Source organism: Panthera leo, chromosome F3 (genome assembly GCF_018350215.1).
Source record: "Panthera leo isolate Ple1 chromosome F3, P.leo_Ple1_pat1.1, whole genome shotgun sequence".
Lineage (NCBI taxonomy): Eukaryota > Metazoa > Chordata > Mammalia > Carnivora > Felidae > Panthera > Panthera leo.
In genome coordinates, this window is record NC_056696.1 from 33,587,349 (window position 1) to 33,609,004 (window position 21,656).

A 21,656-nucleotide genomic window follows, 5' to 3' on the forward strand; every position below is an offset into this window, starting at 1 on the left:
TTTCTCTTTTCCTACCAGCTGGGAAGCTGGTGCTTCTTTCCTCTCTCTTTCTTTTATTAAAATACAGTTAGAAGAGGGGTGCCTGGATGGCTCCTTCCGTTAAGCATCTGACTGCAGCTCAGGTCATGATCTCATGGTTCCTGAGTTCAAGCCCCACGTCAGGCTCTGTGCTGACAGCTCAGAGCCTGGAGCCTGCTTCGGATTCTGTGTCTCCCTCTCTCTCTCTGCCCCTCCCCTGCTTGCGCTCTGTCTCTCTCTCAAAAATAAAATCAATATTAAAAAATATATACAGTTAAAAGAAAGGTATCAGTCATAGGAGGCTCTGGTCCGGTGTGAGGTGGCAAATAGTCTTTCTGCCCTAGAACTAATCTGTATCTGCTGTTAGTGTGCTGTAGCTCAGAAGTTGATTTATCTTTTTTTTTTTTTTTTTTTTTTTAAGAAAGACAGACTGCCACATGCAACGCCTCATTTGGATGTGTCTGGAGTCTTGGAAGCTTGAGTACCCTACGTTCTCCTACAAATGGACCTCGAGAGCTTGTTTGGAGGTTCTAGCAGGGGAACGCAGCTACTCGTATACCCTTGACAGAAGAACGGTCCTCCTCTATCGGGGAAGGTCGTCCTCTTCGACCGAGCGAGCTCACAGCTTCAGGAGGGATGCACATGGAGCAGTGAGGGAGGAAGGGGACACCCGCCTAGCCAGCCAGATCAGCCGAATCAACCCTGGCGATCAATCGGGGGACAGATGTCACGGCCAGATCGCCCTCACATCTGAGAAGTTGATTTATCTTCTGATCTTAAAATGCTAAGTCTGATGCAAGGTATAAAAGTTTCTCTCCTGCCACCCCTAACATGAAACAAAAACAAATCTTCAGCATACTTACAAGCGTGTAATATGAACATCAGGGTCCCTAACAGTGAAGCAAACGCTGACTTGGCTTCAGGGAGCTGCTCTTCCCACAGTGCTCCTGCCCCTTCACCAGCATGCTCACCCTCCTTGCTATCTCTCCACCCCAGGGAAACATGGTCAAGGAATCAGATACTGAGATATAGTATAAAAAGATTTTTATTTCAAAATGCAAAATGGTGGTCACCTTAATAATAATAATATAAAAAGCATTTCCCCTCCTTCCACCCTAGTGCAAAATGGTAGATGCACTCAGATAGCTCAAAGATACATAGTTTTGTATGTGTCTTCCTGCAGTGCTGCACAGCAGCAAAACTCAATCCCAAACTCCTTTTGGTGGATCCGTGTGGTAGTTCAGTTCTAGAAGTCAGTGGCTTCTCAGATGTAAGTCCAAACAGCACAGGACTCCTGCTCTCTCCCACTTGGGCCTGACCCTACGCGCGCTCTCTTCTCACGCTCAGGCTATCTGTCCCCTCCCTCTGCCGGCTCCCAGGGGTCCTAGGAGGCGTGCAGCCGGTTGGAGAGCGCCCGGCTGCAGAGGACGGCCTCCTGCTGCTTGCCTTTCTCTAGCGGGGCCTGGGTCTCCGGGACCTTCCGTTCCCGGGCGGCCTGCAGCTCGGCCACCGCTGCCTCCCTGTCCCGCAGGCGGCTGGCGGCGGTGAAGGGGCTGCACACAGTCTCCACCAGGCCGATCACCACGCCGAAGAAGGCCAGCACGCTGCCCAGCACGTACAGCTTCACCAGCTTCCGATTGGGCTTCTGGGCCATCATCTCCCTGGCCAGCGGGATCAGCTCCTGCACCGTTTCCATCTCGGGGGCGGGGATGACCTGCGGGAGGAGCGGCGCAGGAAAGGGGCCCGTTCAGCCACGGAAGGATGGCCACGGCCTTCCCGAGCACCCTTCTCTCGGGCGTCCCGCAGGAAGGGGGACCCGCCCCGGACCCCGCCCAACCGCGCTCTGCCCCGCGGGGCTCACCTTGGAGGCGCAGCGCGAGCGGGAGGCAGCGCGAGCGGGGGGCGGCGGCGCGGCGGCGGTCAGCGCGTCCGGGGTCCGGCCGGCCTCTGCGCTCTCCTCCTCTTCGGCAGCCGCGGCTCTTCCAGGTGGAGACTCCGCAGCTGGCACCTTGGCAGCGTCCCGGGGCCGCTTATATCTTTCCTCCGAGACCCGCCTATCGGTCTCCCAGGGCCCCGGGCCAGCGCAGTTCTTGCCAGAGGAAGGAGGGGTGAGGAAGGGGAAGGGGCGGGGCGGGGGAGGGGAGGGACCGGGAAGGGCCCAGGGGAGGCGGCCGCGAGCAGTGCACCTCCAGGCGGTGTGAGCTGAGAGTCCCGGGCAGGGGAGACCGAGGCGGGGGTGCGGGGTGGGGTGCGGCCGCAAAGCAGGAGGTCCCACTCCGGGTCCGCACAAGGGTGAGGACCCGGCACCCTGGGTATCGTGTACAGTTCCGACGTGACTCCTCCTTAAGAAGTGTGGGTGGGTGCGCAGCTTCCCTTGTCTGGGGCGACCCTAGAGGGACCCCTATGAGGACATGGGTTGGAGGCGGGGGAGGTTCTACCTAACCGGAAAATCTTTAGTTTTTATTCCTAAGGGGTGTCATCTTCCCACAGGCGTGGGGATCGGAGGGGAGAAGGCAAGGGATCGTGGTTAAGGAACAGAACAGGTCTCCAGGCTTTGTGTGTGCTTGTGTTTCTTTCCGGCCTGACTGGTTTTATTCACAGGTGCTTGCATTGCTACGGTAACTTGATAGATAACTATTTATCGAGGGTATCCTTTAATTGCAGGTGTATGTGTGATACGTCTCTGTGCTTGCCTCTGTTGGTGTATGTACTTCTGTGTCAGGGAACTACCATTAAATCCAATGATCCCCACTCCTACTTGAGAAGTGCAGTTTGGGGGCTTGGGGGGACCTGAAGATGGAAAAGGGCTGTTGGTAAATTTCCTCTGCGGGTCTGGAATGCAGTTAGTTTATGCTCTCAATAATTATTTGCCACTTCCCTGGGTCTGGGGGTGCCATACCACAGAGCCAGTTCAGCTTATGGAAACAGGGGCAGAAGGGTGAGAATAGAGGGTTTGGGTAAGATTTAAAGAGACAATTCTTGGAGGGCTCCCGGCTGGCTCAGTTCAGAAGAGCATGTGACTCTTGACCTCAGGGTCATGAGTTTAAACCTGGCTTTAGGAATAGACATTACTTAAGTAAGACTTAAAAAGAGAGAGCATTCTTGGAAGCAAGTGTGAGGAGAGTAAGATACATTTTGGCCTGGGTGAAAACATCGTCACCTTGGGATAGGGTGTAAGGATAAAACTTTGGTTATCCACTTATCCGAGTTAGCTAGCAAGAGGGGAAAAGCAGAGGCAATTGGGCCAAAGGGCTGCAAGCAGTGAAGGGAGAGGGCAGGAGGAGGAGGGGGAAATCAGACTGGCCAGAAAATTGTAAAGGTCAGTGATGCAATCTTGCAACAGTTTGTCATAGGCTGAGTGCTGTGAGGAGGGACTGGGTAAAGGGTGGCTTCAGAGATCAAGTGTTTGAGTCCTTGCAAATTTTAACAGTAATCTTTTTTTTTTGGGGGGGGGGGTTGGTGCTGAGGTAGTTTCCCAATTTGGTTAAAAAAGGCAACAATAATAACTGCCCTATGCCGTGGCTATTAGTATTTCAGGTAATAAGATCTATATATGCTTGCAGATTGGGCAAGGTTACTTAAATAGCTTTTGTAAAATTCTACATTTTAGTCTGTACCCAAGCAGTCAAGGTGACGTGGGGCCCAACAGGGGTTATTCCTAGACGGTGGTGTCCTGGTGCTTATTGTTCTTTTAATGTTGTCAGACGGGAAATTTGCGCAACAAGGGACCAATTTGAGATTAATATCAATCTTGGCATTTTCTGTGAATCTTCCTTACAATTTTGGAGAAGTCTCCAATACCTGGCAGAAATGATACATGAGCTTTCTCAAGATTTGTGAGTGTTCCAAACATTGTGGCCTCTGGAAGAGTGTACGATGTGTACCTTAATATCAGAGCTTTCACCTGGTTTCTTCTCTGAAAGTGAGTCAGCCCAGCTTTGGACCCAAAACTCTGAAATTGACTCAATGGTAAGCATTTCCGGTATTTCTGTGAATCATAGACGAAAACCGCATGTCTTCCAAGGTCAGCAGACTGTAATTTACCTACAGTTCCCCTTTCTTGTGATTTGCTGTGGCAGAATACATCAGCATCTCAGATAAGTTCCTCTCTTCCCCTCTTTGATAATCTGACTTTGACCCCCAGACCCCACCAGCTTGCTGGCCAGACGGAGACAGACACAGCAGCAGGAGGTATGGATTGGAGTTGCCAGTGCATTTGGTGCTTCTGGTTTAGGTGATAGCTGGGGCTGAGTGGGAGATGGTGGGAACCGAAGGCTGAGGAATCCGGGGCTACCTCATGTTTAGGAATTTCTGATAGCTCCTCTGTCTAGTGGGGCAAGAGAACCCAACTTCTAGGGTAGCAGGTTAGGTAGGGCTTGAGAAACTAAGCATGTGCTTTGTGCTGATGTCACTTTAGAGATGTAAAGCCTTGTGTTGCAACACACAGGTCAGACACAGGTTATAGCTCTGAAGGCCGGACCAGCTACAGGGTCATCAACCATTTCAGTGTGCCTAGGGCTGAGGGGTTTCCCTGAGTGCAAGAATTAACAGGGCTGAGAGTGGGACAGCTCTGGGTAAACTGGGATAGTTGGTCACCCTACCCTGGTGTCTATCCTAACATTTAATTCTGCCATTTCTAGGAAGGTAGGAAAGGCTAGTTTAAAGTGTGTTTGTTTTCGGGGGGCCTGGGTGGCTCAGTTGGTTAAGCGTCTGTCTCCTGATCTCAGCTCTGGTCATGATCTCATGTTCGCGAGCCCCACGTAGCACTCTGTGCTGATGGCATGGAGCCTGCTTGAGATTCTGTCTTTCCTTGTCTCTCCCCCTCCCCCACTCATTCTCTCTCTCTCTCTCTCTCTCTCTCTCTCTCTGTCTCTCCCTCTCTCAAATAAATAAAACTAAAAAAATTGTGTTTACAGGGGTGCCTGGGTGACTCAGTAGTCGGTTAAGCATCCGACTTCGGGTCAGGTCATGATCTCATGGTTCATGGGTTCAAGCCCCGTGTCAGGCTCTGCGCTGACAGCTCAGAGCCTGGAGCCTGCTTTGGATGCTGTGTGTGTCTCTCTCTGTGTGTCCCTCCCCCTCTTGCACTGCATCTCTCTCAAAAATAAATAAATGTTACAAAAAATTTTTTAAAAATTTTGTTTATTTTGCTTTCCAAATCCCTTTCTCCCAAACATTAAAATACTCAGAGCCATCTGCAGAGGAAACAGTCACAAAGGTACAACAGGTAGTCTTAGGGATAAGTACAGAGGTGGGATAGAGCTGTCCCAACAACTGTGCTTTGGGGATTGAAGGAACAGGAGACCGAGGCCTTTTGGATGATTGGTTGTATATGAACTTCAATGATTAGTATTATTATTTTGTTACCAGCTCCTTGCTGCCTAAAGTCACTGCTCACCCCTGGTATTCCAGGAGGCAGGAGGGAGAAGATCATCCATCATAGAAGATAGGATAAAATCATTTGTAAATCTTACACTCAGTCCTTAGAGTTACTTTCATCTCATGTATGCTAGTTGGAGAGGTTTCTCATCTCTCAAATATCAACGGATGATTTTTATTTTATTTTTTATTTATTATTATTTATTATTTTATTTTATTTTTATTTCTATATGATTTTTAAATTTATACATGCTTTTAGTTTAGTTTATTTATTTTTAAAAGTTTATTTGTTTATGTTGAGAGAGTGAGTGGGGGAGGAGCAGAGGGAGACAGGGAGAGACAGAGAATCCCAAGCAGCCTCTGCACTGGCCCCAATGAAGGGTTTGAACTCACAAACCTTGAGATCATGACCTGAGTCCAAGTCAAATACTTAACCAATGGAGCAACCCAGGTGCCCCTTAACGGATGATTTTTAAACCTACACTCTAACCTTTATCTTCCTCTGGTTTTGTAGATTAGAGTTCTAGAGGCTAGACATTTCTGTGTGAATCTCCTGCTTTTATCAAAAACTTAACACACTTTAAACAAGACTCCCGATATTCTCTGTACTCTTACAAATGAAGTCACCTCAGTATCCTTGTGGCTAGCAGTGCATCTCCATTTTACCCATTCTCTGGGCCTGAGATACTGTGGCATTTTCTTAGAGGGCTTCTTTCCTGACGGCTCTATCCCACCATTCCCTACTTAGTGTCCTATTTATTTTCTTCATAGCATTTAGTACCTGACTTTATATTGATGAACTGTTGGTTTGCTTTTGTGTTGTCTTCCATGTTAAGCTTCAGTGAGGGCTGGGACTTTGTTTTGCTTTTCACTGTGTCCCTAGAACCTTGTATGGTTGTTGACATATAGTAGGTTCTTAATAGGTAACTATGGGATTAATTAATGTCTTCTCCGTTGGATTGGCAAGGGAGGGACTATGTTTATTAAGTTTGCATGCAGTCAGATGTTTAGTGGATGCTCAAAGAAGCATTTAGGGTATTTTTTCTTTTTTTTTTTTCTTTTTTTTTTTTTTTTTTTTTTTGGTAGGCTCTATGCCCATCATGGGGCTTGAACTCACAACCCCTTGATCAAGAGTTGCAAACTCTACCTACTGAACCAACCAGTAGGCACCCCACTGTTTTTGGGTTTTGACAGTTTTCTTTTCTCCTTGTCCTTCTTCTCCTTCTCCTTCTTCTCCTTCTTCTTCTTTGCCTTTCGTCTTCTCCTCTGTAATCCATTTCTAACACTACCACCAAATAAATCTTCCTAAAATTAGATTTTTATTCTTAATGCCTGTTTAAATCCCAGATCATTTCTCATTGCCTACATGAACCTGGATTCTGCATATTGGATTTACTTGATCAGTATTCCTGGAATCTGATACTTCTATGATCTGCCCTTCCCTACTCATCTAACATTATATTCCATTCTCTAACAAGAACCCTTTGCTCCACAGATGGGTTTCTCATAGCCCGAGTCCATTCTCATTGTGGTTGCCTCACTTTTGCTCATAATCTTCCTACCTGAAATGCGGTTGTCTTTCTCCTCTGTCTTCCTTCCTTCAGTTCATGTACTCGGAGAAGCCACCAGCACACCCTGATCTCTCTTTTCTGTGAATTTCAGCTGCCTTTGTGGCTCATTCTGCACGGGTTGGCACTGCATTGTGTACTGTTCTCTACAGCTCTCTCATTGTTCCCTGTGGGCTTGCCCTGTCTCTGTGGAAGACCAGCTCTTTGTACCTTTCATGGTGCTAATGTATAATAGGGGCTTAATCAATACTAGTTAGATTGACCTGAAAGTCAGTATTGAGACAGAGATTACAAAATGATCAGACTCTCTTGGGATGTCATTTTAGGCACAGTAGCTTGTCCTTGGCTCAGAGCCTTGGGGTCAAAATTGCCCAAGACCTGGCAACTTGGCTTAGTTCCTTCCACTCTGTCTTCCTCACCTTTCACTTCCACTCCCAACATAGTGTCTGACATTGCAGGGATTGGCTTATTCTGGGGCACTCCTCCAGCCTGCTCCTGGGGCCTCAGGGTCTTGGCAAATCAACACTGATGAGCAGACCCTTGGTAGACATTTTGCTTTAGTCCCTCATGGCCTCTGGCCAAGCAGAGTCACTATCTGCTGGACCATGCAGGATGTGCTGGGAGCAACACCCTACTGCCCACATACCATGTCTGAATCGCACTGCTCTACTTTGTAAGGTTGAATCAGCGCAGGGAATTTTTCTCAAGCTCAAATCCCAGCTAGACTTAACAGAATAGGGTTCTGGAGTCAAACAGACTTGGGTTCATTCAAGACCTGTTTTCTCTTACCAGGGTCTGACCTTGGACAAGTGACCTAACTTCTCTAGTCTCCATTTCCTCATCTGTAAAGTGGGGTTGATGATAACACCTATGAAATGAGATGTGGTAAAGACTGGATGAGCTAGAGAACTGGAAAAGGGTTAGCAGTCTGGCACAAATGAAGCAATCAATACATGTCATTGATTCGGTCATTACTCTGTTGTCTTTGCCCCCTGCTTGTGTCAGCAATTCTTGTAGTCCTTTATCCTAGCCCAGGTCATTCACATTCTCTAGGTGACATATAGTCAGCAATTAGATCCAAAAACACTTGTTGAAGGGGCCCCTGGGTGGCTCAGTTGGTTAAGTGTCTGACTATTTGGTTTGAGGCGCCTGGATGGCTCATTCCGTTAAGCATCTGACTTAGGCTCAGGTCATGATCTTGTGGTTCATGAGTTCAAGCTCCACGTGGGTCTCTGGGCTGACAGCCCAGAGCCTGGAGCCTGCTTTGGATTCTGTGTCTCCCTCTCTCTCTCTCTGCCCCACCCCCCCCCCCAAAAAATAAATTAACATTTGGGGAAAAAAAACCCAAAAACATTTGTTGAAGCCAGCCATGTATCCGTTACTGTGTTAAGTATAGTTATAGAAAGCAAAATACAACATTGTTTAAAAAAATATATATTTGAGAGAGAGAGCAAAGGGGAGGGGCAGAGAAAGAGGGAGAGAGTGTGGAGCCTGATGCTGGGCTCGATCTCACGATCTTGACCGAGCTGATATTAAGAGTCAAGACACTTAACCAACTGAGCCACCCAGGTGCCCCAGAATACAACATTGCTTTTGCCCTCATGAAGCTCATAGTCAAGTAGAGGACTCAGACATTAAATAAATTATTACAATATCCTAGGATAAGCACAATAATAGAAATATACACCAGGGAAACAAATAGAGTAGAATGGGTACTATATTGATTCAGTTTGGGGAGGAAGTTGTCAAAGAAGGCCCAGGAGTGGATGATGCCTGAGCAGCTGAAGGAATTAAAGGATGGATGATGTTCATCAGTGACTGGGAGTGGGGGCTCAGTGTTGGGGGAGGACTGGAATGAAAGAGGGCTGCATATAGAAAGGGTAGGATGTACGAAAATACATTTCAGGGTCCAAGAGAAGTTAAGCAAAATTGGTATCAGAACATAAAGGATGAGTTTTGGGAAATGGCAGGAAATGAGGAGGAAGTAGTAGGCACAGAAACCATAATGAACAATTATGCATATGGTCACCTACATATGTGATGTCTAGTAACTAATGACCACTCCCATCTTCTAGAAATACATTCTTCTTGGCTTCCATGTCATATTCTTCTAATTTTCCTCCTATTTTATTCTGGACACTCTTTAGTTCTTTTTCTCACTTTTGCCTTTTATACAACCTTTATACGACCTCTTTTTCTCACTTTTGCACTTCTCAGGACTCAGTCTTGGAACCTCTTTTTAAACTCTACACATTCTCTTCAGGTGATTTAGTTTACTTTCAAGGCTTCCATTATTGCTCTGTAAAGATGATGTATACATCTGAGCCCTAGACCTCTGTATCTTCCTGCCTAGTCTACATCTTGACTTGGATATCTTGCAGGTATCGAACTTTTCATATCTGAAGCCAAAGTTGATACTTCCACCTCCCAAACTTGCACCACCATCTTTCCTGGTCAAGGCTTCACAATCTATCTGGTAGCCCAGGTTGTAAGCCTGGGAGTCATCCTTTTCTCCTCTCTCTCTGTCACCTCTCATACATGATCATCAAGACTTGTTATTCTGGGGCACCTGGGTGGCTCAGTCATTAAGCATCTGACTTCAGCTCAGGTCATGATCTCATGAGTTCACTTGGTGAGTTCGAGTTTCACATCAGGTGAGCACAAGCCCCACTTTGGGTAAGCACAAGCCTGATTTCGGGTGAGCTCCAGCCCCACTTTGGGTAAAAACATGAGCCTTCAGCCCTGGGTGGGCCCCACTTCTCTATCTCTCTGTCTCTCTCTTTCTCTCCACACCCTCCCTCCCTCTCTCTCCCTGCCCCTTGCTCACTTGCCCCCCCTAAAAAAAAAAGAGTTATCATTCTGCCTCTTAAATACCTCTTGACTTTTTTTTCTATCCCCCTTGCCACCCACCCTCCTAGTCTAAACCCTCATCATCTTACCTGCACTATTGCTGTGGCCTCATAACTGGTCTCTCTGCATTGGGTCTTGACCTATCCAATCCAGTCTAAACCAGTCCAGTCCAATCCAATCCAATCCAATCCAATCCAATCCAATCCAATCCAGTGTAATCTAAAAAAAAAAAAAAAAAAAAAAAAAGCAAACTTATCATGTCATTCTTCTTTTTAGAACCCTTCGATGGCTCCCCATCTTGCCCTTTGCATAATGCCCTGGATTCTTAGCATGGTGTATAAGTTCACTCATGACTTTGTCCTTGCCTTTTTTTCCAGTTTCATTGTATATCCCTCAACCCTTACTTTCTAGGTGCCAGCCCCACTGATCTGTTCCTTCATAACTTCAGATCCTTCCTCGTGTTGTTCTCTCCACCTGTAATACTCTCCTCATTTCCCTTGATCTGGTGAACATTTACTCACCCTTCAAGTGTCACTGTCCTCTCACTGTCTCAGAGAAGCCTTCCCTGCTGCTCGGATGAGGGAAGCACCCTGTGCTGCACGGTTCCCACAGCCATTTCACTTTTCTTCTCATGACTGTTGTCTGTTTCTATTGCAAGACTGTCAGCTCTGTGAAGGTGGCAACTATCTCTGTCTTGTTCAGTACACTGTTCTCAGGGCTAGCACAATGCGAAGTCCACTGAGTTATTTAATCATAGCTATCAATTTATCTTATATTGAATTGGTTATCCTGCTGGCGGTCAGAGAAATTGATGGATTTCAGACAGCAGCACAGTTCAACAAGGTTGGAAAAGTAGATCACTATTGGAGTGAAGAATACATGAGTGGAGCAAGATGAGAGGCAGCGAGTGGGATATTTTTAGAGTAATTCAGGTAGTCATGGACTAGGCTGAGATAAAGGTAATGCGGATAGAGGGAGACAGATTTGAGTGATGCATTGTAGGTAAAGCTGGAAGACTTAGTGCTGTAGAAGAGAAAAGGAGTTAGAGGTGACTCCCAGGTTTGGAGAGAAAAGAAAGAAGAACACGTTTGAGGAGGAAGAGAATGAGTTCCATTTTGGTTATAATGAGTTTGGGCTGTTTGTGAGATATGCAAGCAAAGATGGTCATTAAGTGGTTGTATATGAATCATGAATCTGGAGCTCTGGAAAGAGATTGGGTTGGGAGTTGAAGATTTGAGAGGTTTCAGTGAGTTGAGAGTGGCTGAGATCTTGGAAATGGGGAAATACCCCATGAGAGAACAGAGACAAGAGAGAAAGGATGGGAATATGGGGACTGTGGAAATATTGTTTGCCTTGGGCTAGGGGTGAAGCAGAGCAATAGGTCTTATTCCTAAATCAGCTTGTGGAGTAGTTGTTCTAAGAGTATGTATCACCAAATCTGATTTTATCCCTTCACATCCAGACTCTAGACCAGGAGCCCTCTTGGAATAAAGGACTCATTTCTTTATTTCTTTATTATTTTTTTAAATTAAAATTCAAGTTAGTTAATACACAATGTAGTCTTTGCTTCAGGAGTAGAACCCAGTGATTCATCACTTACATATGACACCCAGTGCTCATCCCGAAAATTCCCTCCTTAATGCCCATCAACCATTTAACCCATCCCCCCCCACCCACCACCCCTCCAGCAACCTTCAGTTATTCTCTGTATTTAAGAGTCTCTTGTGGTTTGCCTCCCTCATTGTTTTTATCTTATTTTTCCTTCTCTTCCCTTATGTTCATCTGTTGAGTTTCTCAAATTCCACATGTGAATGAAATCATATGATATCTGTCTTTCTCTGACTGACTTGTTTTGCTTAGCATAATACCCTCCAGTTCCATCCACGTTGTTGCAAATGGCAAGATTTCCTTCTTTTTCATCGCCGACTAGTACTGGTAGAATCACATCTTCTTTATCCATTCGTCAGTCAGTCAATGGACAGGTCTGTCAGAGTGGCTAAAATTAGCAATTCAGGAAACAACAGATGTTGGCAATGATGCGGAGAAAGGGGAACACTTTTGCACTATTGGTGGGATTGCAAACTGGTACAGACACTCTGGAAAACAATATGGAGGTTTTTCAAAAAATTAAAACTAGAACTACCGTATGACTTAGCAAAGGACTCGTTTCTAATGTGGTAGACAGAATTTTAAGATGGCCCCTGATGTACAAGCCCTTTAAAACCCCCAGCATTTGTGAATAGGATGGGATAGTGCCCCCATGATTAAGTTATATTATTGGACAGCTGATTTAATAAAATTAAAAATTCTGGTGCACCTGAGTGGCTCAGTTGGTTAAGTGTCCAAATCTTGATCTCAGCTTTGGTCTTGATCTCAGGGTTGTGAGTTCATGCCCATGTTGGGCCCTACGCTGGGCATGAAGCCTACTTAAAAAAAAAATCAGTTCATCAGTCACCTGAATTGCATTTCAAGCATTCAACAACCACAAGTAGCTAGTGGCTACCATGTCAGACAGCACAGGTATAGAACATTTCCATCATTGCAGAAAGGTCTATAGACGCAGAGCACTGGGTCTCAATCTATGGAACGGTAGGAAATCATCTGGGAAGTGGTTCTCAATCCTGGCTACAGATGCTGCCTGAATTCTTTGTTCCTCTTTATAACTAAAATTGTTTATTAACAGTTGTCTACAATCACTATATCTATTTCTTCATCAACCATTCACTCTTTTGCCCATGTCCATCTGGCTTCCATTACCACCACCCCACCAAAATCCAATGGGATATTTATTGAATGAACTGGGGTTTATCATTCAACAGATAATAACTATTTCTTCCTTTTAGAAACACCTTTTCTCTTTGCTTCAGGGACACTGCACTCTCCTTTTCTTCATTGTTCCACCTTAGTTTCTTCTTCCCAGATTTCCTTCATTACATCTTTCTTTTCTATCAGTCAGTGGTTCTTAATCTTGAACATGCATTAGAATCACTGGGGAGCTTTTAACATTTCTGAAGACCAGGCTAGATCAATTAAATAAAAAATCTTGCCAAGTAGGACCCAAAGATCAGTAATGTTTAAAGGTCTAAAGGTGATTCCAATGTGCAGCCAAGGTTATGAATTACTCTCTTAATGCTGGGGGTTTTCCAATGTCCTCCCATGATTCCTCTTCTCCATCTATAGTATTTCCCTAGGTCAGTGGTTCTCAGCCCTGGCTCCACTTTAGAATCATCCTGGGAGTTTTTAAAAGCCATCATTGCCTGGGAGGTCCCCAAGGTGGATCCACCTTAATTCCTGTGGGTGATTCTAGTATCTCCTATGGCTTAAACAAGACTTTAGAGGTCCTAAGCCCTGAAAAGATTGAGCTTTCCACCCTGCCCATGAAAAATAATAGCATTAAATTTTAAAATGTATATTGGGGGTTTACATACAGCCTTATAATTTTGCCCAAGATATTTACTTCCATATCTTAAAAAAATTTTTAAATATAAAAATTTGTAAAAACAATGTTGGTACCTCTACTTTGCTGGCACCTTAAATACACATTTAACCTCCCTTTGGAAGTCCAGTCCTAAATCTCATCCCAAAGGTCGCCTCCTTGGAGAGACTACTCTTATCCATCCTTTCTAAAGTGGCACTCCCAATATCCTGAGATCCATATCTACTATATCATCCCATTAAAATAGTATTTCACAAAAATGTTGAAATTTGTAATTGTCAGATTTAGTCTTTGGTTTACTTGTTTATTGTTTACCTCTTGTCTGTCTTTTTTGCTGCTATCTTGTTTGTCCTCATCTAGCACAATGCCTGGTACAAAATAAGTGTTCAATAAATATGAACAGAATGAATGAATGAATGAATGAATGCTGATGTATGGCATGTAGCTGTGAGTAGATTAATACCAAGGCATGTAGGCCACCTTGGGTTGTTACCCATAAAAGGCTGTCTTCATGGGGTGGGATGGGAGAAGTGAGTTCGTGAAAAGGGAGGACCCTGACTGGTTACACGGAGGGAGGCCCTTGGCTCCAGTAACCTGGTCAAGGCTTAGAGCAATAGGAACATGCCATGACGTTGGGTGAATTCTGGGGCTGATGAAAACTAGTATTTATTTTTAGGTTGTAGTTTCCCTGTGTCACTTCCAAATTTTCAGTACAATTTCTTAAACTCAGCAGCTATGTGTTTTGTTCTTTGGGGAATGGAGGAAGGATTGTGTCTTTGGGTTTGAGGTCAAAATAGGCCAGAGAGATGGTTAAAAGAAAGCTGTGAGTATTTGAGGACAAACGGCAACTAGAATCAACTTGTATTATCTGCTAGCATTTCCCTAGAACTGTCAGCATTAAGGTTTTTTTGATAGTAGAAGAAAGGGTGATTTGGATGGCTAAAGAAGTTGAGATCACTCTGGTTACGTAATTAATAAATTATTTGGTAATTGTGCATTTAGCATCTGTGTCCCATGAGACAGTAGTCTCCCTCCAGACAGTGATTCTGTCTGACTTATTTACTACTGGTCACTGGGTGCCTTGCTTGGTGGATGCTCAGTAAATATTTGTTTTGTGAATGAATGGTTCTGGATGTTTTTGTGTTTCTGGGTCAAAAGTCAGAAGAGTCTGCTGACATGTGATGAGGAGAGCCGGAAGAAAAGCCCAGGCTCTGAGGATGAGGAGCCGATAGAAGCTGGGGGTGGAGGGGTGTTATGTACACAGTCTGATTTGCTGGGAGGGTTCACATCCAATTCCAGGCCGCCAGGACAGCTGGAGGGATAACAGGACACTGTTGGCCCCAGTTAATGAACTTTGAGAGACAACTATTCTGAGACCCTGTTGGGTTGTGGGAAGGGGTTTTTTAGTGTCTTAGGCTTGGTGCTCATCGGCCCAGGGTTGGAATGGGCCTACAAGTACCAATGGAATACATTATCTTTGGCAGCACAAGGACAGGTAGGGACTGACAGACCTTAGGCTACATATGTTCCCTGATTCTCTGAGAGTAACAAAGAATTCTTAAAACATGTTGAGGAGTTCTTGTGTCCTAAGAACCTCTCTCCACTTGTGCCCTTTCCTCCCTTGGACCCACATTTATTCCTTTCATTGCCTCTGACTATTCTAAAAGCTGGGTCTTATATGCCTTGAGTGGCCTGGGTCCATAGCCTGAGCACAGAAGTATTTCAGTTCCCCAAACCAAAAATACTGCCATTTTGATTCCTGGCCTTTCTCTCCCCAAGTACCAACCATGGTAGATGGAATAGGAGGCCTAACTTTGAGAACCTGTTGATCAGCAGATTGGCTCATCATGAATTTTCTCGGGTTCTAGTTCTTAGGAGAAAAAATATTTACTTTTCTCTCTATGTTGTCCTGAAAGGGAATTATGTGGCAATATTCATGACAGCATATTTTTCAACACTTTTTGTTAGGTTTTCCCTTGCCCTATGGATCCATACTAATAAATCAATATCTGTTTTTGAGCACCTACTATGTACAAACACTGGGCTACGCACTCATTAGGGGATAAAAAGAATGGCCAAGGGTCATTCCTGTCCTCAAAGAGTTTACAATCAAGGTTTGGGGACAAATCACAAAATAACTAAAATTTGAATAAGTGTTTAATATGTAAATTTGGTGTAGAAGGGATTTACAAACAGAACAGTGCTGATTGTTGCTTGAATTGTATAAGTAAGGTCTGCTGCTGGGACTTGGGAAGGATTTACAAAGAATGGCTGAGAAGTCATCACTGATCCAGGAACCTGATCCAACTCTTGGATTTAGAATTTATCCAAGTACACAAGAGATGGAGATGGCCAGGCAGACAGGCAGAGCTGAATGAATTGAGCCTAAATATGGTCAAGGGAATGAAATGGCTGGATCAGAGCACTTGTGTGAAGGTTGCTGTTTGAGATAAGGTCAAATGTGCAGCTTTTTCAGCAGCACCTGAGAGTCTGGCTGTGGACTTGGTATTTTAATCTGGAGATGATGGAAAGCGTACAGGTCAAAGTGCATACCAAATCCAGCTCAGCAAATGGAGCGCTAGCCGAGTGCTAATAAGATGAAATGTACACTGGAAAAAGTGCAAAAGCATGTGTGTGTGTCTATGTGTGTACATGTATGTGCATATACCTCTGAAGAAGGGCAAAAGTTCAAGGTGTAGGCCATGGTTTTAACAGTATTTGATTTGAGACAAGATAGAGATGTTAATGTGTCTATAAGCTCAATATGGGTCCTTGGTGTGATTTGGCTGGGAAGAGCCTCCTGTACTTCAGGCTCCAACAGCAGGAGTAGAGTTGCCAGAACAAAAGTTGTACTGGAATGCTGTTTTCTTTCCGTAGGTCCTTGAAGACAACTGCTTTGATAAGATGTCTAATATTCACACAGGAGCTTCGCGAGCTCTTCCCTGGGGGAGAGTCTTAGTCTCATGTGTTATTCCATTCAGGTTTTTCTAGGACTCAGAGCCAACTTCACTTTCTCGAACCATCGCACATCTTCATGCAGAGTTTACTGAGCCACCTGATGTGACATGTTCAAAACTTGTCTGGGAGAAGAAGTATCGATGTACAACCAGGTGAGCAAGCATTTGTCTGAGACAAAAGAGTGTTCTCTGAGACATAGAATTTCTGGGGCTAAAACAAGGAGAATCCTGGAAAACTGCAGTGGTTAGTCACCCTACAACATACCAGAATCTTTTCCTTGAAGATTCGCCCCCAACCCCCGTGATTTTTCTCTCAGAAACTAGAGCAACCTGCCTGTCTCATAGATATTTATCCTCTGTCTACATCTTGTAGAGATCTCATGGGCTATGTTTCTAAGGTTTTCCAAGGGGATACCACTTGTGATGCTTTAGGTTTTGCAAATCTAAAATATTCACCAGGCCATTTTTTCCTATCACTTTCCTTGAGATGTTGTATTCCACAAACTATTCCATGTGACGTTTCCTTTTTGTCAAAAACAGATTCCCTTAATCTTGGGAGGACCAGATAGGCAATGGAAAGAATATGGATTTTTGGAAACTCAAAGATACGCTGATGGATTCTGGTTTCACCATATACTAGTTGTGGTAGACAGTGCTATTTGTTCACCACGCTGTATTGCATTTTCCTTTTCTGGGCACAGAGGAAGATCACTTGGGCGCCCTCTGAGCAGTTCTGGCTAATAAGTTGTAAGCCAAATGACGGTGTCACTTTAGAGCTGAAGCATGGAATATGGGAGAACTTCTCCACACTCCTCTATCCTTGCTGTCATGATCATTAAGGACATGTGTCCTTGTTGGTGTAGCTACAAGATGGCAGAAGTCCCTGAATGGCTATAGAACAGAGGACCTCTCCCCTCACCATTGTCTCCCATTTTACTTTGTACGAACAACAAATAAATGTTTGTTGTGTTATGCTGGTGAGGTTTTGTGGTTAGTTTATTACTGCAGCATAACCTGACTAAAATGCTAGTTCTGTGTCTTCATCACCTTGGGCTACCCAAATAATATACCATAGATGGGGTGGCTTAAGCAATAGACATTTATTTCTCACAGTTCTAGGAGGCTAGAAGGCCAAGATGACGGTGCTAGTAATTGGGTTCCTGATGAGAGCCAGCTTCCTGGCTTCAGACAGGTGTCCCCTTACTGTGTTCCCACACTGTGGAGGCAGAGCTCTGGTGTCTGCTCCTCTACTTATAAGGTCTCTAATCCCATGTGGGGACTGTACCCACATGACCTCATCTAAACCTAATTACCTTCCAAAGGCCCCATCTCCCAATACCATCACATTGAGGTTAAGGTTTCAACATATGAATCTGGCGGCGGGGGGGGGGGGGTGCAGACATATTCAGTCTCTAACACCTCGTAAACTTTTCAAGCTACCTAATAATGCTGAGGCTATAAAAAAGGGAAATAATATCTCCTTTAAAGAGCCACCTTCTAGGGCTTCTGGGATACATAAGTGAGATACTGTAGACGTGGTGTTTAGAATGGTTCCTTATACATAGCAAAAGCAGAAAAATATTTTGTTCCCTTCTGTTCTTTCAGGGAAATACATAGCTATTTCTTTCTGGAGTAATACTTAACCAAAGGAGTAAATGCAACCTCTCATGTCCAGGGAAGCATACACAGAGTCTCCAGATGATGCAGGTTGTTTAGTTCTCTATACTGTTGTTTAGTTCTTGGTCTTTCACCTGGAGAGGTCTTTGATCAAGGGACTCATGCCCAGAGCATGCCGCCATGATGTCAGACATTGGACACCAGGACACTTCTGGTCACAGAAGTTCACTTCTAAGCACCATATCTTAAGAAGATTGCTGACAGATGGAGGAACTTCTAGAGGAAGGTGTGCAGGTTAGGAAAAGTCTGGAAGCCATGAGTGAACCATCTACTACAAGTAAGTTTGCCAGATTCAGCAAATAAAAATATGAGAAGCCCAGTAAAATTAGAATTTCAGATAAATAATGGATCCTATTTTAGTATAAGAATGCCTCATGCAATCTTTGGGGTTCTACTTATACTGACAAGGTGTCCCTTGTTTATCTAAGATACAAATTTAACTGGGACCTCTGTATTTTATCTGGCAGTGCTAGCTACAAGGATCACTGGGGACAGTGCACACACATCAGATCGAGAGAAGCAACATCACAGTTAGGAATCCAAATGTGTGATTATACTTGAGCACTGGGAGCTGCTGGGTATGCAAATTTCTGAGTGAGCAATGGGGAAGTTCAGAATTAGGTATGTTATTCTGGGAGAATTGCATGGGAAAGGCAAAGTTGGATGAGGGTGGGAATTTTAGTTATCCTCACTTCCTCTTTCCCCTCAAAATATAGATAAACCAGAACTGACTCTTTCTTTCTTTTGATTTGCCCTGAGACATACAAGCAGGAAGATAAGGTGCTGGTAGTTACTTGTTACATTTTCTGCCCTCCCTCTCTTTTTGTCTGTTCTTCCTTACACGTTTATTAGCACATACATTTATTGAGGAACTATGCTAAGGGCTTTCTTGACATAAGAACTCTAACAGCCCCAAGAAGCAATCTTTCTTAAGAAAGGGAAGCCATATCTTACAAAATCTACAATGTTTTAGAAAATTTGTAGTGAACTCCTGGGCAGTCCCTGGGTATAGTGGTTCAGGGCAGAGGAGGGAGCAAAGAGAGATGGATTAATAGTTTGTAGATGAACAAAAATTACTGTCTTCACCCTGATGCTTTTTACTTTATGTTTACTGATTATTCTAATAAAATATGCTCATTATGGAAGACGAAGGCATGCAGAGAAATAGAAACAGACAGGAAGGGGAGCCTGGGTGGCTCAGTTGGTTAAGCATCCCAATCTTGATTTCTGCTCAGGTTGTTATCTCACAGTTGTGAGACTGAACCCCGTGTCTGGCTCTGCACTAGGTGTGGAGTCCGCTTGGGGTTCTCTCTCTCCCTTTCCCTCTGCCCCTCCCCTGCTGGTTCCTCCCTCGCTCACACTCATTCTCTCTGAAAGAAAGAAAGAAAGAAAGAAAGAAAGAAAGAAAGAAAGAAAGAAAGAAAGGAAGAAAGGTACCTGTGTGGCCCCAGTTAAGCGTTCGACTTTGGCTCAGGTCATGATCTCACGGTTCGTGAGCTTGAGCCCTGTGTCAGGCTCTGTACTGACACCTTGGAGCCTGGAGACTACTTCAGATTCTTCGTCTCCCTCTCTCTCTGCTCCTTCTCCATTTGCACTCTGTGATTCTCTCTCAAAAATAAACATTAAAAATTTTTTTTAAAGAAAGAAAGAGATAGGAAATATTAACATGGCTATTTTCTCCCTGTCTTCTCTCTGAATATTAGTTTTCTTTAGAGTTAAGTAGATTTTATGTACGTTTATTTTCTAAGTCTCCACCCCCCCCCCCCGCCCCACTTAACAGTATCCCATCAGCTTTTCCCTCTTTATCAGTATTAAATCTCTTATCAGTATTTTAGATCAGAAGGGAATCAGTTTTGACTCACATTTTCAAGGGAAGGAATGAGATTGGATAAAGACTCATCACCCTTCTCTGCTGGGATATTGCCCAGGCTTTGATCTGTGTAAAACAAAGGCCCCAGGAAAAGAAAGTGCCTTTTATCTATCGCCCTCAGATTTGCTAGGCAGCTGCCCTGAGTTAAGAACAAAACATCTGCCCAGACCAGCTTTGACTCCTATCTTTATCAGGTGTTGGACTCTGGTTTTGCTAAATCTTGATGGCCATAAAACAGTAAGTCTGTTATCCTTACACTTGTTCCTCTGCCCTCTATCCTCTGTTTGTAAACACTCCCTGCCCTCTACCCTCTGTCCTTCCCTGTGCAGGAATGCTGGGAGCATCGCCCTGCTCTCGGGAGCTTAGCTCGTTGGCCCCCGGAGTGTCCCCTCATCCCTTCTGGTCCAAGTCATGGCTTCTGAGGACTTTGCAGCCCCTAAGGAACAGAGTGGAATGCACAAAGCACAGATTTTTGGGTTGGGCCCTGGGGCTTCCGTGGATGGCCTGCTGCCCGGTAAGTGAGCTATGAAATATCTGGATGGGATTGATATTTGCATTTTGATAAGAACAACTGCAGATTCTGCTTATCATAGGCCTTGACGCCTGCATGTGATGTGCACGTGAGCACAGACATCTTTTATAGAGGACGCACCTAGCCAGGCCACAAGTTTGCGTTGTTTACTTTAAACTTTATAAGGATCCACGAGGCAGATGGCTAATATTGCCATTGTAGGCAAGCCATTTTGGTTGTGCAAAAGCACACAGCTGGGGGTGCAGAGTCAAGACCTTCACCTTCACCTCGCTCACCTTGAGGTCCGGGCTTTAACTGCTGTCCACCCTGAGAGCAGAACATTCTGGAACTGGAGAGGGCTTTAGGGGAGATTCAAAAACATTGAATGCCCCAACCACTCTGCAAGCCAATTAAATTTGGGGGTGGGGCCTGGCTTAAGTCTGTGATTTTGTAAGTCTTGCAAGTAGTTCTGAGGGACAGCCTGGATTGAGAACCAGTAAAATCCAACACCTGTATTCTCAAATGATGAAAATGAGACCCAGCGAGGGGCTTGCCCTAGTTTACACTTTAGATGAGTAGCAGAGCTGGAGCTAGGACCAGGATTTCCGAGATGCTCCAGTCCATACGTGGACCCTATGCGGCCACAAGCACTGCAAGGAGGTGCTGATTAAAAGCCTTTAGTTGGGGCTAATTCCAGATGTGGAGCCAGATACACCGATGCCCCCCTCCCCCCTCAAACCTCGAAGTGCTCACTTCCCCATACTCCGTCAACAAACGCCAGTCTGAACATTTGGATGTTCAGTTTGTCGGCCTACTGGCCCTTTCTGGGATTGTATTTAGAAGTTTGAAGTCCTGTTTGGCAGCCCTCTGCTAGGTCGGGGAGCAGATCTCCTGAGGCAAATGCCCACAGTCCCCCTCCGTGTCTTCCCCAAAGGCTGCTGACCTGCCGCGCGGCTGCATGTTGCCCCCTTCAGGCATCTGTCTCTCTCCTCTCCGGCTGGGCCATGGCCACATGGGGAGCTCCACATGGCATCTCTGTGGCCAAAGGTCACAGAGGTTGGGTGTAGATCTCGAAAACCTAATACCCTGAGGACAGTGACTGGACAGCAGAGGTGGAGGCGGTTGGGGTGGAGAATGCTTGGTCATGAGCTGGCTTGTCTGCTAGAGGAAGGTCAGGAACCCACAGTACAGGTGGTAGAAATGCCAACATATTCTTCCCTCTCCTCTGGGAAGCCAGCCAACAATGGGCCAGACATAGGCCAGCTTTCTACTCCAGCAAGCTGCAGGCTACACTGAGCTGTACCCCTCAGGAGGGAAGGGTGGAGCATTTGGGGGTGTACCCTGGGAGATAGAAGGAGCTGAGGTGACCCAGGAGCCTGACCTCAGGGGA

At 45.1% G+C, this 21,656-nt stretch overlaps 2 protein-coding genes across 13 annotated transcripts in view; one reads left to right on the forward strand and one right to left on the reverse strand.

Annotated features, from left to right (window-relative positions):
• LAMB3 (laminin subunit beta 3) overlaps positions 1–21,656 on the forward strand; it is a 163,138-nt gene that overhangs the window by 99,122 nt on the left and 42,360 nt on the right. For 4 of the 12 annotated variants that reach the window (XM_042925904.1, XM_042925914.1, XM_042925915.1 and 1 more), the window contains exons 1-3: positions 2,047–2,126; positions 16,233–16,361; positions 20,085–20,269. The gene's annotated coding sequence lies outside the window, so the exon portion shown is untranslated. Of the gene's footprint in view, positions 1–482; positions 819–2,046; positions 2,127–2,196; positions 2,216–2,267; positions 2,375–3,554; positions 3,988–4,045; positions 4,210–16,232; positions 16,362–20,084; positions 20,270–21,656 lie in introns of those variants that run through there. The other 8 variants (XM_042925908.1, XM_042925911.1, XM_042925907.1 and 5 more) reach the window with 8 other exon arrangements.
• Positions 831–2,076, reverse strand: G0S2 (G0/G1 switch 2). Its single transcript, XM_042925925.1, has 2 exons — positions 1,880–2,076; positions 831–1,732 (listed from the first exon to the last, which is right to left on the reverse strand). Exon 2 carries the CDS (start codon positions 1,712–1,714, stop codon positions 1,403–1,405), a length of 312 nt encoding a protein of 103 aa, XP_042781859.1. The 5' UTR covers positions 1,715–1,732; positions 1,880–2,076; the 3' UTR covers positions 831–1,402.